Genomic DNA, 16,715 nt, shown 5'->3' with positions numbered 1-16,715 from the left:
ATGCTTTATCAGTTTTTTGCTTGTCTGGTCATCATGCTGGTAGGGATTTTCCGATTTTCTGGCCAAGTGACAAAGTATTTAATGCGGCACATGTTCACGTTTTGATTAACTACACCGAAGTTAAACAATACATTGAGTACGTTTTAAATCCCTCTTATTTTTTTATTATATTTATATGATTAAATTGATATTCACCATATATATGGTCATCGATCAGGACATTTTTAACTATAGGACAATCATCTATTGATATACATTCAAATTTCCCTTATGGTTTCAACAACAAGTACATCTCGAAGAACAAAGTCCTATCAACATCCACTTGAGACACTTATCTATGGGCCCGAGTAGAAGTTTCAAAGAATGGCACACTTATTACGTCAATGGATACAAATTTCACACTGAATCTTTGATCGAAGGAAAAGAAACAATTAATAGTGGAGTTTGTATGAAAAGTGTGTCTGATAGTGGTGTAGTAGAAAATTTCTACGGCATAATTGAGCATATTTACGAAATTGACTATATGTTCCTAGATTATGTGAAAAAAGTGGTGTTGTTTTACTGTAAGTGATTTGATCCATCTAGTAGAGGAACTAAGATCAATTTGATATCCAATACTATAGACATTCGTATGAGCAAAAAATATCCACGGTTTGATCCATTTGCTCTGGCCCATAATGTAAGACAAGTGTATTATGTTCCTTATCCATCAACTTTCAGAAGCAAACAAGGTTGGTGTGCTGCAATCAAAACAAGACCAACAAGTGAAATCGAAGAAGTTGAAGTAGGTCAAAATGAAGAAATTGCAAATCAAATGGATAAAGTGTCAAATTTGGATCATGTGATTGGAGATAAGACTATTAGTCAACTTTGTCATGAGTCAAATATTGGAGAAGAAGTTGATGAACAAGAAATAGAAGAATTAGAGAATGATGAAAGCAGTGACTTAATTCACTCATCAAATGACGATGACGAAGAAATTAATTAATTACGTGAAATATGTATATATATATATATATATATATATATTTCTTTATTTATGTTTATTTATAATTTATTTATGTATATTTCATTATTAATTTATGTTAATTGTACATACACACATATATATGTATGGATATGGATGTCTATATGTATATTTATATATATATAGACATGACTTCAGTGTCGGGAGTAGGAGGATCGGAAAGATCAGGAATACGAGGCATATCCAAAACATCACGTGGTAAGAAAAAAGTTGTTAAACCACGTGTTGTTAATGACTCATCTCTCATGTCGATGCCGACGATTGTTACTAGTGATGGAGCTATTCCTCTATATCCTGAGGTCCCTATAGAGCCTTATACCATAGAAGAAATAATGAAACCCGGATGTGTTGATTGCTACAACCGTATTGTCATTATTCCATAAGGAGATGAGTATGTAAACTATTTTAAATTATGATTGTTAGCTATTTCATTATTGGATTTTACATTATTTTATTAATTAATTTTTATATTTAAAAAACATGTAAACTTTGAAGATATCTTCCTTTTAAATCATCTGCAAAGGCAATTGCTGAAGTCATACAAGAGAAATATAAAAAACCATTGTTGTCTTGGAGTGAGATAAAAGAGGATAAGACACATCAATTTAGTGAAGTTGATCAATTTTTACATTGTTTCAAAGTAAGTGATATGATTAATTTATTTAATTACTAATTATACATTTGATTGCTTAATTGAATTATATTTTTAGTATTTTTTAAATTTAAATAAACAACAGACAAAATGTACTTGGAAAAGAGAGCATGATGTTGCAGTTTTGGCTTCTTTTGACCATCGCTTCTCCAAGCGTCTGTCATCTATGTTGGCATACACACGTAATAAGGGCGAAAAAAAACAGCCGAATTGGATTGGTGAAAATGTTTGGAGTGTTTTGTGGAGGAAATGGAACACAAATGCTTACAAACAGAAAAGAGAAAAAGCAAAGATTAATAGAGCATATGAGAAGGGTACCAGTACTCATAAGGGAGGGTCCATGCCTGCTGGAGAAATTAAATATTATTTGGTAATTACTATTTATAATATATATCTATTAATTTATATTCAATTAAGTATCACATTTCACCAACTAATTAAACTTGACATTAATTTAATATTTTAAGGAAAACAACTTGGAAGGGAGGTCACTCAAGCAGAAATACATCGCTATCTTCATGTTAATCCTGAAACAAATTAGTATACTAATGGATTATCACAAATGATTCAGGTAATTATTATATATTAATTAGCCCTCTAAATTATTATATATTAATTAACTATTTTAATTTTTATATAGGAACAACTTCAACAAGTCATGAAAGAATGAGATGATCATCAAGCTACTCTTCCTCCTGTTCAGCAAGTTGGTCCAGTGCAGCGGAAACAATATGAGACCGCAAGTTTTATGAGCATTAGTGGTGGCAAGTACAAAGGGCGTGTGTTGGGCGCCGATAGTTTATCGTCAACATTTGTGAAATGTCCAACATACAATTTTCAGACTGAGACGTTTTCTTCTTATGCTAGTACGGATCGATCTCATCGTCCGTCGATAGATAATCTTGACCAGTTAAAGGAGCAATGGGCAAGTGAACAAGAAGAAAAGACACAACGGCTGGTACAAGCAGCAATTGATAAATAAATGAGGAATGGAAACAAAAGTTTCAAGAGCAGCAACAACAGTTTCAGCAACAACAACAATTTCAACAACAACAATTTTCATTTCCTCCTGTGTTTCATCAGCAGTTCCCGCCTCAGCCTCAGTACTTGCATCAACAACCACTATTCAAGCAGCAATAAAATTACTCTCAATACTCCTAGCAGCAGCAACCGCCTCCAAATTTTCAACAGCAACACCAGGATCCTCCGACCTCTGCCTTCCAGCAACAACAACAGCCAACTATGCCAACCAGTAGTCAACTGTTCCGTCATCTTCACATTAACTTCCTCAACCTCAACCAGATCAAACTCCATACCGACCAACTATGCCAACAGCTGGCTTGATCAGACAAGATTTAAATCAACCTCAACCAGCTAAGGCTCCTCCTTCGACTAGTGGTGGTGTAATTGAAGATGGAATCAATTTCAAACCATGATGTCTCCTCCAACACAAATTAATAATACTTTGGAGGGACTTCTGTCGTCGGATAACATTCCAACAAATACTGATGGAGGGAGTGGAGCTGATCAGATGAATTATTACGATGATTGATGTATTTGAATATTTTCATAATTTTATTTTTAGTTTGTATGAACACATTATATCTTGTCCTATTTAATTATGGTGTGTTTTATTTTTGGTTTGTAAGACTTGCTTTATTAATTTTGGAATGTTTTATTTGGTTTGGTAGTTATTACTTTAATTAATATTAATATTATATTTTTATATATAATAGTTATTTTAATTTTTAAATTTAAATTTAATTTATATTAATCTTTAATTAAATTGTAATATTATATTTTAAATTTAAATTTTAAATTTATATTGATATTAGTTTATTATATATAACATATTTAATTAAAATTTAAATTTAATTTAAATTTAAATATTATATTTCAAATTTTAATTAAATTATAATATTATATTTAATTTCGAATTTAATTAAATTATTATTTTTGTTAAAGTGAATATTTTGTGGCGGCTTTAGTTCTTTCCAAAAAATTTTTTTTTTATTTTTTAATTTGTTTCATCTTTTGAGGCGGCCTAAGCCCTAACAAAGGGAGACATTTATAGCAGCGGTCTGAGCCCCCACAAAAGCTTAATTTTAAAAATCAGCTTTAACCTTTGTGGCGGCCTAAGCCCTCACAAAAAGAGTCATTTGTGGGGGCCTAAACCCTCACAAAAGTAGGACTTTGTGAAGGTCTTTGCCCTCACAAATGACAATGTATATTTCACACTTTGTGACCGTTTTGGCCGCAAAAAAGGTTTGTGACCACCTTAGTTGTGGCTGCTTAAGGCTGCCACAAATGTCTACTTTGTGGTTGTTTTCCCCCCTTTGTGAGGGCTTTTGGCCCTCACAAAATCAATGTATTCTTGTTGTGTTATATTATAGTATAATATACTTTCCTGTTTTAATTTAAATTAGACATTTAGCAAGTTTCAAACATTCTAAATAAGAAACCCTAAAGAAAAAAAAAACACCAACTCACCATCAACAATGATAAGAGACAAATTTGTTACTTGTTTATAGTGGAAAATTCCTATGAATTGATACAAATCTTGAGTATACTAAACAATCTTTTAGGATTCATTAATTTTTACATGTTATAGATCAAACAATTAACTCACTTATTTCATATTATATTGAATTCTCTTAAATATTTCATTGTTTTTCTAATGCTGGCATATCTTGTAGATATTTATTAACTATCTATGTTAATGTTGCATCTGCCTAGAAGAATTTTTGAAATTGAAATTGTTAAAATCTTATCTTCAATTTAAAATATTGAAAAAAAAATGAAATTGTCTAGTGTTGATTTCAGTTGAAATAATTTTTTTTAAATATTGATTAAGGGGAGATGCCACAAAAAATAGAAGAGTTTAATTTGGTTAGCTACTTGTTGGAGCATTTGAGAAAAACATTTTATTCAATGGTGGGGTGGGTGATGCGGCTTTAGTGTTGAATAATATTAAAATTCTCTCTTGGGCTTGGTATATTGGCTAGAAAGAAATCTATTTTCAATTTCAATTTTGTTTATTGGTGTTCAAATCCTTTGGGTTATCTCCAAATGAGATAATATTTTGTCATGGTATAAGTGAATTTGGAGTACCTCTTAAAATAATAATAATAATTAAACTCAACCACCAATAAATAGGACCATAGACACTCTATACAAAATAGACTCTAAAGAAGTGTTTTCATTTGATAAAATTCATATGTGTATTCACTTTAACACATTCTTTCTAAAATAAAATAAGGGTCGTTTACTTATCATATTTTCTATTTTCATTTTCACTTCAACTAACAAGGATAATTGATTATAGATTCAGTTCTTCCCTCACCATTATCTTTTACACTTTTTAGAAATAGTTTCAACATTTAAAGCAAGTTTGAAAATGTTAGAACATTATTTTCATTGTTATTTTAAAATGCACTCTCCACAGCTATTATTCTATATTCTTTGTATCATAACAATTCATTACATAGTCTTTCATCTTATTGTTAGTAAATTTAAAATTAACACAAATTTAGAAAATGAAAATTTTAAAATGATTTTTGTAGGTAAACAAGCTCTAAGATCCTTTCTTCCAAACTCATTGATCATTGTATCTAGGCAATCGGTGATTAATGACTTCACTTGCAATGATATCTAGCTTGATAGAGGATTTAAGAATTAAGATAATCTATTAAATCAAACTTAGATATTGAGTCTAACTAAACCTTATAAAACAACAACCTTGTAAGGTAAGAATTTTCCAAAGCTTATAATCACAAGTTAGGTCATATCTACTATCGATTAGGTATGTTGATAGTTTGATTTGATTTCCACGAGATTATTTAATGATAATTTCCAAACTATCAACATATCTATTATCATTAAATCATCTTTGTTTTTTAAGGAAAACTTTTTTTTTAACAAGTTAAGGAAAACTTATAAACAAAAAATATTAACATGGTTTGTTGTACCATATAAATATATCTCTTGCCAATAAAAGATCCATTTGCTCCATAAAACTCACCTGGTCCAATGGGAGTCAAAATTCAAGACCTAACTCTTAAATATTTCTATCATCCTATTTATGCTTGCTTCCATATTACAGCTAGGTTGATGATTTTACCAAGGGTTAATTTTTTTTTCTCCCTATAATAAGTCTAATTTGATTTTCGACCCTGAAAAAAAATTAGATTTTATTCCTACAATTTCAAATTTCCTTCTCTTTATTGATGTTATCTCTCCATAAAAAAATAGTGATGTAGCAAATGTAGTCAATATTTTTTGTTGGTACAAAGTCAACATTTTTTAATGATTTTTAATGTATTTGGGTTGACCTTTTTTATTAAATAATGTAGGGTTTATTCTCCCTTCCTCTCATCATCTTCTTCAATGCCTAGAAAGTGAAACCCTCAAAAAGTGTTTGGGATTTTTTAAAATAATTTTTTTGGATTATAATATTGTATGATTGCAAGGATCATGGTATATGCTAAGCAATGGTAGTTTGATTCCTTAGTATATTTTGGGAGATTCATGTTTCCCCTTCTCCATTGGCTTCTAACACCTTATAAGAGCGTGAATAAGAAGATAATTTTAGTTCTAATGGGAGTGGTTTCACAAAGTGAGAGTAAAGGAGAAAAAAATTTATAGAGATTGATCAGATCGGGAGAGAGATTTGAGAGAGAGAAAACGAATAAATAGAAGAGAGAAATGACAAATGTATAATTTTCTCTTTGTTTATTTTTGGTTTTTAAAAGAATGGGATTGAGAAGGATAGAGATAAATAATTTTATAGATTTTTGTTTATGTTTCTAGATTTGTTGAAAGAGTTGTAAACACTTTTGTTGTTGTTTTATTTTTATTTTTATTTTTATTTTTATTTTTATTTTTATGGTATTCATGACTTATGACTTAGATTAATATGACATTTCAATAAAAAATAATATTCAGTTTATCTAAAGTAAATATTTCACGTTAAAAAGTAAAATAAATAATATTAATTATTGAATAATGAATTAAATATAATTATTATAAGTAAATCATAATTAAATATGAGTTTGTTATTATAAAAATAATTAATTTTTTCACTTTAAAGAATCTAAATTAAAAAAAAAATATGACACATCACTAGTGTTTTGCTACCAAAGAATTTTATGTGTCAAGTCTGATTGTGTCAAATTATTAAATTTTATTGAGAAATTATATTAGAGACTAAAAGAGAATAAATCTAAAATTGTAGCGATAAAATTAATAAATATTTTACAAAGATTAAAATTATATTATACTTATATTGCTTTTACTAATTATTAGTCCTATTTTAAAAAATAAAAAGAAAAGAAAATATATTTTGCTTATTTATGTTTCAATTTTGACCATTTGTGCTAATTATTTTAGTGTGTGTGGTTACATAATAATAATAATAATAATAATAATAATAATAATAATAATAATAATAATAATAATAATAATAATAATAATCAATTACTCCCTTTTTGACAAAAATATGTATCCAGATATACTTTTCTGGAATAATTTAAAATATAAAAAAAAAAATCTTGTTTTATTGTTTATATTATTTATGTGTACTATGCATTTATTTTGAAATATTATTTCTATGATGCTTTTATTTGTGCCTTTTTTTCTCGCTGTTGGAAACTAAAATGAGTTTAGTGATCTTTATTTATTTGATTCAAGTTTAATTTTATCACACTATATTGATTTATTTTACTCAACACACTATATTAAATAGTTGATTTATTTTAGAAAAATTAATTTTTGGTGAAAAAAGGCACAAACTACATAATTTCGGCAACTCCACCAATCCAAACTGTGAAAAAGATTATTAGTAGGTGTTGGTTTGTTAGGTTCTTGTCAATGAAGAGGACTTTGCTCATTCATTATTTAAATGATTATTTTATTTTAGGGACGATGAGATTAAAACATTTTTAAAAAAGCGACCACGATCTAAACACCAATTCAACCTATAATTTTTTGTTTGGGTTCAACATTCAATTAAATTCAAAACTTAGGCCCTTTAATTTTTTTGGAAAACTCATTTTCGTTTGTAAAAAAAACAAAAGACTTATTTTCTTAAACAAGCAGTTGAAAATGAGGATATATATACACCTTTAAAATCATTAAAAAAATAAAAAAGAAAGATAGATGACAAATAATTGTTAAATTATTTTTACTCTATCATCAATTTATCACCAATAATTAAATGGATTTTTTGTTTTTTTTTTTATAGATCATATCCAATGGAGTTAATTCTATACGGAAATGTCAATATCTCAACGGAAATTTGAACTCAAATAATTTATGTCCATTTGATTCTAAGAAAATATAAACGAAATGTATTAAATATATAAAAGAATGATGTTTCAAAATATTAAGAAATAATGAAGTACAAGTTCTCAAAGGTTATGAAACATGCATTGCGAATCAGACTTAAAATAAATTAAGATTGTTTAGATTTTGATATTCCATCACTTCAATTAAAACAATTACATGATAAATGATAACCAAAAAAAGCTAGACATGAACATTTTACTGACTAACCAAAACAACTTTTATTTATCCAAATTGATATACTTATTATGTAAATCACCCTGTTATAGAGCCACACATCCCAGCCTTGAACTATTGGTTGATCCACAATGTCACGAACAATGATGTCATCACAACATAGCTTTAAAGACATAAAGTCTTGGAAAGCCATACAAATTCTGAAAATTTGTTATAACTTGAGGATTAACAGGTCAATTAATGGATGTAGATCATTCAGAGTTGTTCTTGAAAATTCATTTTCAATTATCAATAGTCTAAAATCAAATAACACAAATCAATTTTCATTATTTAAGAGAATTTATTCGTGATATTTCATTTCAAACTATTGGTAAATATTGAAAAAGATTTTTCAAGAACAACTCTGTATGGTCTGCATCCATTGATTGACCCATTAATCCTTAAGTGATAATAAATTTTCAGAATTGGTATCCAAGACTTTACCTCTTTAGTGCTACATGTTGTGATGACATCGTTGTTTACGACACAGTGGATCATTCGATTATAAAGTTTGTATCATGGCGCTCCAAACCATTAATGCCCTCCAAGAGGCAGTGAGACATCAAAATTTTAAACTTGGTTATTGGACATGGTGGATCAAGAGGTTGAAAACTCAAACAACCTATCAAAGAAACATATAATCATATCTTTCTTTGTTGAGCACCAGGAAAATCTAGAGAGCTTAAAGATAAGAGTATAAGACTCATCAAAATGAAACCAATGTCTCTATGTTTGAAAATCAAAGAGTTTTTGCTCTTTCAATGTGACCCCAAACCCCCGTTTTATAAGTCCCCTTGGTGACACTTTGCTACCAAACCCCATTTTAATAGATAAAAAATGTTTTTTACTTAAAGAATAGAAAATATTAATAATGTAACATTTTACCTTTACACACTATTAAATACTCTCTTTGACTAACCATCAATTTACTCAATTTTTTAGTGTGAGATTAATTATTATTTTCTCAATTTAATTCTCTAATTGATATTATAAATAAGTTTAAATATGTATTTGATCTCTGTAAATATATTATTTTTTTATTATATTTTCTGTAAGTTTTTTTTTTTTTAAATTTAGTCTCTGTAAAATTAGAGACGATCGACTTTAGCCTATAACGTCAAATTAATATTACAAAAAAAAAAGAGTGTCGGCACACTTGACTCTATAAATACACATCCACACATCGTTTTTTATACTATATTAAAAATTAAAATGTTTTATTTTATTAGTTAATAAATTTATTAATTATCATTTAATAATTAGTGTTATTTTATTAAAAAAATATGAATAGAAATTAAAAATGGGGTATAGGAATTTTTGAAAAATTCGTCTTCTTCTATGCCACGACGGGTTTGTCAACTCTTATTTTTGTAACTTTTATTTAACGTTAGAGATCAAAATCAATTTAAAGGAACTAAATTCAAACAAAAAACTTACAGGACTAAAATAAAAAAGTAGTATATTTGCAAAGGACAAAAACATATTTAAACTTTATAAATATTATTTTTAAAAAGTTATATTCTATTTTAAATTTATGACAATAAAAAAACACATAATTTTTTAATAAAGATACTCTAATAAAATTACTATTCTCCTTTTTATTTATAGTTATTTTTTAATATATTTAAAATGAGTAAAAATGACTTATTTTGAGAAGGGGTAGCGCAAGATAAGTATTTTAATAGTAGAAATGGTCTGAGTCAAAAACAAAAAAGAGAAATAGTCAACAAATAAATTAAATAAGATACTTGATCTTTCTTCTCTCACATTTCCTATTAAAAAAAATAGTGTTTAAAAATAAATTTAATTGCAGTTTAGGTCATCTATTTTAGTTGAATCGCAAAAGTAGTTTTTCCATTTTGTTTCTCCTCAGTTTAGTCCCCAAAGAGAATTTTGGTCCAAATTTTGATGAAACTTCATTTTTTTAGCCGTACTACCATTTATGATCATATATTTCAGATACAATTGTTGCAAATGAGATCTTGAGGTATGGTGTGGGTTAAATAAATACAAAAAAAAAAAATGAAATTTGATCAATTTTTGGACCTAAGTTATGTTTGAGAGACCAAAACTGGAAAACAAAATAAAATGGGGGACTACTTTCACGATTCAACTAAAATAGAGAGACCAAAATTGCAATTAAGCCTTAAAGATAATATCATTTCGACAAAATTAGCGTTAGAGGATAGTGCTCGAGTTCAAGATAGAAAAAGTTTTATGATTTATTAAATATTTACTCACTTTAATAGCACTGATGGATATTGAATTTATAATTATCAGATTCGAATACTTATCTTAAATCATTGGATTTTAATTCATTTTTAATATAATATATTAATAATTTATTTTCAATTATATATCTTCTAACTAATATTATGTACGCATTTAAATGATGGAAATAAATCAATAGTAAAATATGAATAGGTTAGTAAAATTATCAAAAATAATTTTTTTATTTATTAATTTTTTAATTTATGTAAAATAATTAAATATTATAATTATTGTGGATTGATAATGTAAATAGTAATTAAAAACTAGTCATGATAAGATCGGTGCCTATTTTTTAATAAGGAATCTTTTTTTTAATTTCAATTAATTTGTAAATTATTTTAATTTTTAATGATTGAATATTAATTAGTGATATAAAATACTTTTGTAGCCTAAAATACCTGTGTGGATAGTTTAATAACTAAATAAAATTTAATCGATAAAACTTAATTTAATTGACAAATATTAAATTATTGGGTTGAATATCATTATTTGAATTTAACTTTACAGCTATATGTGAGTTTATTTATCGTTTCATCTATAAATAAATAAAAATTATTCAAACTTCAATTATATTTCACCAAAATAAAATCATTTAATTAAAATCCTTTTTAATTTTTTATTTGTAAAGTTGTATCTTTCCTAAAAGATAAATATAAAATGTAAAATGGAATGTATACAATAATGGATATATTTAAGAGTTTTGGTATATACTTGTGAAACTCTTTCTAATTAACACTTAATACAATAAATAATATTAAATAAAAATACTGTGCATTATATATTTTAGTAGTATAAAAATAATTAATTCTTGCTAAAAACTTGCCCACCTTTGTTAAAGGGAAATTCACTGGTACCCATTAAAAAGCTTGTGTACCGGTAGCCAACATATACAATTAGCTTAAAATGTATATTTCTTTTAAAACATAGTTAGATATGGAAAATGACGTGTGGCCAGATTTTTGAACCTTCAATATCATATCCAATAAAATTCTTCACTTCCTTAAAATATCAATATAATTGTTATTTTTTTACTCTAATTTTATTTTACTCAATATAATAATCATTTAAAACAATCTAATGAAAGTAAGTATTGAGTAAAAAAAAGAACGAGGTAGATAGATTCTCCGTACATCATCAATAATAATAATATTTAATTTATAAAACATAAAATCAACTAAAACTCACTTAAAGATTGAACATAATGACTCTTATTAACTAATGAATCAGTACACTCATTAATGTCCTTTCATTTTTAATAGTGAATGTTTTTAGAAACGAAATTAATGTATTTTCGTAATTCACTTTAATTATATAAAAAATGCTAACAGGTGTTATTAAGTACTTGTTAAGATCAAAAATAAAAATTTAATATTAGAAGTTGTACATTTACCTCTTTAAAATTTTAAATCGTAATATTTCTATACAGTATTTGTTTTTTATTTCCTTTTTTAATTTTTTATGACATTTATTAGCATAACCCTAATATTCAAACGATTTAATGAATATTTTGTTGCATTTGATTTTGTTACACTCCCTTATGCTCATTTTAAACACATCATTTGTTTATGTAGAAAAAATATTTTAAATTTATTTATCTTATTTATTTATAATGGATATTTTATTTATTTATTTAGGTATTTATCTTTTAAAACCTACACAAGGTTACCATTTTTTTTCTTTCAAGTTTTCATTCAAAAATAAGAACTTTGATGATATTTATCTTCAACCCAAAACAATCCTAACATCATTTTCATCTCCATCTGCAACCAAAAACATCCAACAACATAGACTATCTTCAAACACCACCGTTAACTTTAAAAAAAAAAAAAAACTTTATCTTATAAAGGATTTTTGAAAGAAAAAAATTTAGAAATGGAAAACTATAGCTTAAACATAAATGAGTTTTAATGAGTTCTGAAAATGAATTCTAAAATAAGTTTTGTTTCAAGAGAATTTACTATTAAAATATGAGTTTTGATTGGTGAGATTTCATATTTCTCCTAAACCAGTCTATATTCTCCAAATAATATGAGTCATTTGGGAAATATATCATATGAGCACCGGTACCTTTTAGAGGTATTTTTTATTTGAGATTTGATTTATTTTCTATATTTTGATGAATTTTTTGGATTCACGATGAAGATTATTAGAGTTTTTAATTTTTAAACGAAAACAATAGAAAAATTAAGATTAACCTTGTAAATATTTTTAAATAGGTTTAACTACGTACTCATAAAATTCTTAAACTTTTTGAGAATTTTTAAATAGATTCTTAAAAAAAAAAATTATAATCAAATTTTTAAACTAATAAATTTTTTTAGTTAAATCATTCCGATACACTACAGTTAGTCATTAATTAATTCAGGAATCTAATAACAACCTAATTTAGTTCAGGGACCTAGTGCTATTTAAAAATCTCTAAATAATTTAAGAATCTACGTACTAATTGAACCTTTAAATAAAATATATGTTTAAATATTTACACTTGGTCTCTTAAAAGATTTTTTTTACAAATTACCCTAACAAAATGGTGATATGAAATGATTAATTTGGTGATAATTTTATAACAATGACATAATGGAAAAAGACCAAGATTAAGATGATAGATGATTATAAAACTTTTGAACAAACGAGATTATAAAGTTTTTTTACTAAAATAAAATTTTAAAATTGAAGTGCAAATATTTATATTATTTTTTTATCATTTTTTCAATCACATTTAATTATAAATTTAATTTAAAATATAAATAAAATTATTCTAAATTAAAATTTAACAAATATTATTAATATTCTACTTTTATTTACACAAAATTTAATTTATATATGCTTAATTAATGTGAAGATTCTAACTAAATTATTTTAAAAAAATGAAATAGATTCTTAAACTATAATAGATTGTTATTAATCTCTAAATTATTATTTGATATTCGGAGAGGTTCACCCAAAAAAGAAAAAGGTTCACAAATTACTTCTAGAGGATAATTGTGAGCGGCACACCAAACTAGTGGTTTTATTCGGTTTCTCTTTTTTCTTTCAAATTTGTTATACCCAACCCTTTGAACAACATTGAGGATGAGGCAAATAAAACATACATGAGAAATGTTCCTCATAATTGATAATGGATAATAATATTAATTAATTACACAACAAAACAAACAACAAGCTCACATATTACATTTCAAACCCAACACAACACAACACAACCCAACACAACACCCTAACCATCATTAATCTCACCCTCAACCAGCTATCCATAATTTGTTATTCCGTTTCTACATTTTTTATTTATTTAAAATATTGTTATAATGTCACATTCTCAACCCTTATTATTATTGTTAACCCAATTCTTCAATTTTCATTACCCTCCTTTAATCTCTTCTTAATTAATTCCTTGTTGTAATACATCATGGGTTGTGGTATCTCAACTATGGACAGAAATGACATTGCATCCACGGGTCGCCGTCGTGTCTACGGTCGACTACGTCATCAAAATGCCATTGTTCCACCCGTTGGAGACAACAATAAGAAGATTTGTGACAATGTTGATGACGATTATAATGATTATCAAGAACCCAAAAGGAACGAGGAAGGGTTGATTGAGAAGAAATGTGTGGTAGATAAAAAAGATGAGGAAAGGAATATTGTGATTATTAATGAGAGACAAAAAAAATTAGAAGAGGATAAAGTTAGCATTAATCACAAAAATGTTATGAATTATGAAGAGGAGGAGGAGAATAATGAGGATAGAATAATTGGTCCTGGATCACCAAGTTTTAGAGAATATTGTAATGACTCTGATTTGGTCGATACAAGTTTTTGTTCTGATTCCGTGGATAGAAGAATTTCTGCAGTAGATTCTAATGATTGTGATTCTGGAGAAAGCACAAAAAATAGTAGTGAGTATTTTGACTCTTATCATGTGCTTTTTTAATTAATATATGTTACATTTTCCTCTAACTTTGTGATTAATTATGTTTTTTATTTATTTGTATAATCTATATATGATTAATTACATTAAGTTTGAATTCTGATCGGACAATCAATGATTAAATTTTACATGCGATTATTAACTCTAATAATTCTTTGGAAATGGGAGGATTAAGAGAAAAAAATGTTGATATATGTTTATTTAGTTTATACTTCCAAAACTTTATTGACAATAATTGTTGATTATTTTTTTAGGTGATGATGATTCAACAAAGCCAAGAAACGATAAAAGTGTCAATTCCAACAAGGTATATATGGTCATGGGTTCCCTTCTCTACCTCATTTGTTTTTATAAAATTAGATAGATTGTTTGTTTTGGTTTACCAATTACGAAATTGACTAGTCTTTAGGGATAGCTTTACTTAAAAAGTTACAAGAATCAAAACAATTGGAAAAAAAGTTCAATAATCAAAAAAATAATAATTATAAGCAAATGTTATTGGGGAGGGAGAAATTTATTTTTATATTTTCTGCAAAAGCAAAATAAAATATGTGTAATTATATACAATCAAAACATATAACTTACCAATTATCCATTGTCATGCATTAATTTAATCTATCTTCTTCTGAAGTATCTACTCAAAGGATTCAAAATTCATTTCTATAACCTATTTGATATATAGTGTATACTTAGTAGCCAATTTGAAATTCAGGAATCTTATATTCATGTATTTGAGACCTCGACAATTATTCAATAGAATTGCACAATTTAAAAAAATGCAAATTTTAATTTTTATTATATAATTCAAAATAAAAAAATTTGAATCTGGATTATTTTATCTTAATCAAAATATGATTGATATTCTGAATGTGTTAATATGGGGATTTATCGAACAGAGGGAAGTTGGATTTGTTTATTTGTTTATTTATGATATAAAAAAATCTTAGAAAGTTGGTATAGTTCCTCAAGAGATTATTTTCTCCCCTGATATAATATAATAAACATAACTATGATAATTTATTTATATATACAGGGTGAAAATTTTGTGTTTTGTTGTACCCAATTGGCTAAACTCTGTTTCTATTCCTTTAAGCAGGAAAATGAGAAGAAAGAGAGAAGAGGATTAGGATTTAGGAATGTTATGAATAAAGGAAAGGGAAGAGGGAAGAAAAAAATGATGTGAACTTTGCTTGCTACAACTCTAGCACTCAGTCCTATGCTGAAACTACACGAGACCTGAAATTCTTACCTCATCTACACTAACAAATTGGTAACTTATTAGGTTCAGAAGAAAAACACACAGTGATGTTTGTATGTAGAAGATTTAATGGAATTTTGAATGTATTGCTAAAATCAATTTGTGATATATATAGAGTTGTAAATTATGATTCCCTTTAATCACTTGCACTTTAACTTTCTTAATTTTGTATTTTTTTTTATTGTGTTTATCTTTTAATAGATTATTAGGGAGGAAGTCAAGTACAACCTTTTTTATTTTATTTTTGTTAATTGTGGTTTTAGTCCATAAATTATATATATGTTGTGATCATTTTAATCTCTAAAAGAATAACAAAATTATAAACACATTATGAGTCTCCGTTACGCAGTCAATATCTAATATAAAATTTGGTTTGATCTTTATCATATAATTTAATCAAATGATATAATAGTCATGATGTGAAGTCATTGTCCTAAAGCAACACAAGAGTCGCATTGATGTAATGTAATAGAAAATAAAAAAGGATAAACAAATACATATATATATATATATATATATATATATATATATATATATATATATATATCCCTAAACACACACGCACATATATAACTCACAAGCGAACAAAGCTAACAACACTTTCAAAATAAAATTTAATATGCTTGTAAATTTATTAAAAAAATATATATATATCTGTCAATTGGACAAGCCCCATAATTATTGGTCCCAGTCTACATGTTGAAGGGGTTAAAAATTTTTATAATTTAAAAAGTCCCAACACTTAAAGCCCTCTAAAATTTTGTGGGCTTAGTGGGCCTATAGGCCCACGTTTAAAAAAAAATCAAATTCTTTTTATTCGAGAGAAAAAAAATCTTTTTTTCGAAATTTTTTATTTATTTTTCTCACAAGTTTTTTTTTGAAAAAAAAAAATATTTTTTAATTTTTTCGGAAAAAATCTCAAAAATTATCAAAATATTGGGGGCCTATAATCCCCCTGAGCCCCCTCTCTTAAGCCCCATGAAATAATGGGCAAAAATTTTAAAAAAATTATTTTGTTAAA

The 16,715-nt window shown here is 26.5% G+C and overlaps 1 protein-coding gene across 1 annotated transcript; it reads left to right on the top strand.

The window, feature by feature from the left end:
* Positions 1-13,599: 13,599 nt before the first annotated feature.
* LOC101501350 (uncharacterized) lies at positions 13,600-15,858 on the top strand. Its single transcript, XM_004492938.4, has 3 exons — positions 13,600-14,404; positions 14,691-14,743; positions 15,533-15,858. Exons 1-3 carry the CDS (start codon positions 13,915-13,917, stop codon positions 15,617-15,619), a joined length of 630 nt encoding a protein of 209 aa, XP_004492995.1. The 5' UTR covers positions 13,600-13,914; the 3' UTR covers positions 15,620-15,858.
* Positions 15,859-16,715: the final 857 nt, after the last annotated feature.

This window comes from Cicer arietinum, chromosome 3 (genome assembly GCF_000331145.2).
Source record: "Cicer arietinum cultivar CDC Frontier isolate Library 1 chromosome 3, Cicar.CDCFrontier_v2.0, whole genome shotgun sequence".
In the NCBI taxonomy this organism is placed as follows: domain Eukaryota; kingdom Viridiplantae; phylum Streptophyta; class Magnoliopsida; order Fabales; family Fabaceae; genus Cicer; species Cicer arietinum.
This window is presented reverse-complemented; position numbering and strand designations above follow the sequence as displayed.

Excerpts from the sequence above, each read along its gene's own strand:
- LOC101501350 (XM_004492938.4), top strand. The coding sequence starts at position 13,915 with ATGGGTTGTGGTATCTCAACTATGGACAGAAATGACATTGCATCCACG. Across the intron at positions 14,405-14,690 it reads AGAAAGCACAAAAAATAGTA|GTGATGATGATTCAACAAAG; the intron begins GTGAGTATTTTG and ends TTATTTTTTTAG. Across the intron at positions 14,744-15,532 it reads AAAGTGTCAATTCCAACAAG|GAAAATGAGAAGAAAGAGAG; the intron begins GTATATATGGTC and ends TCCTTTAAGCAG.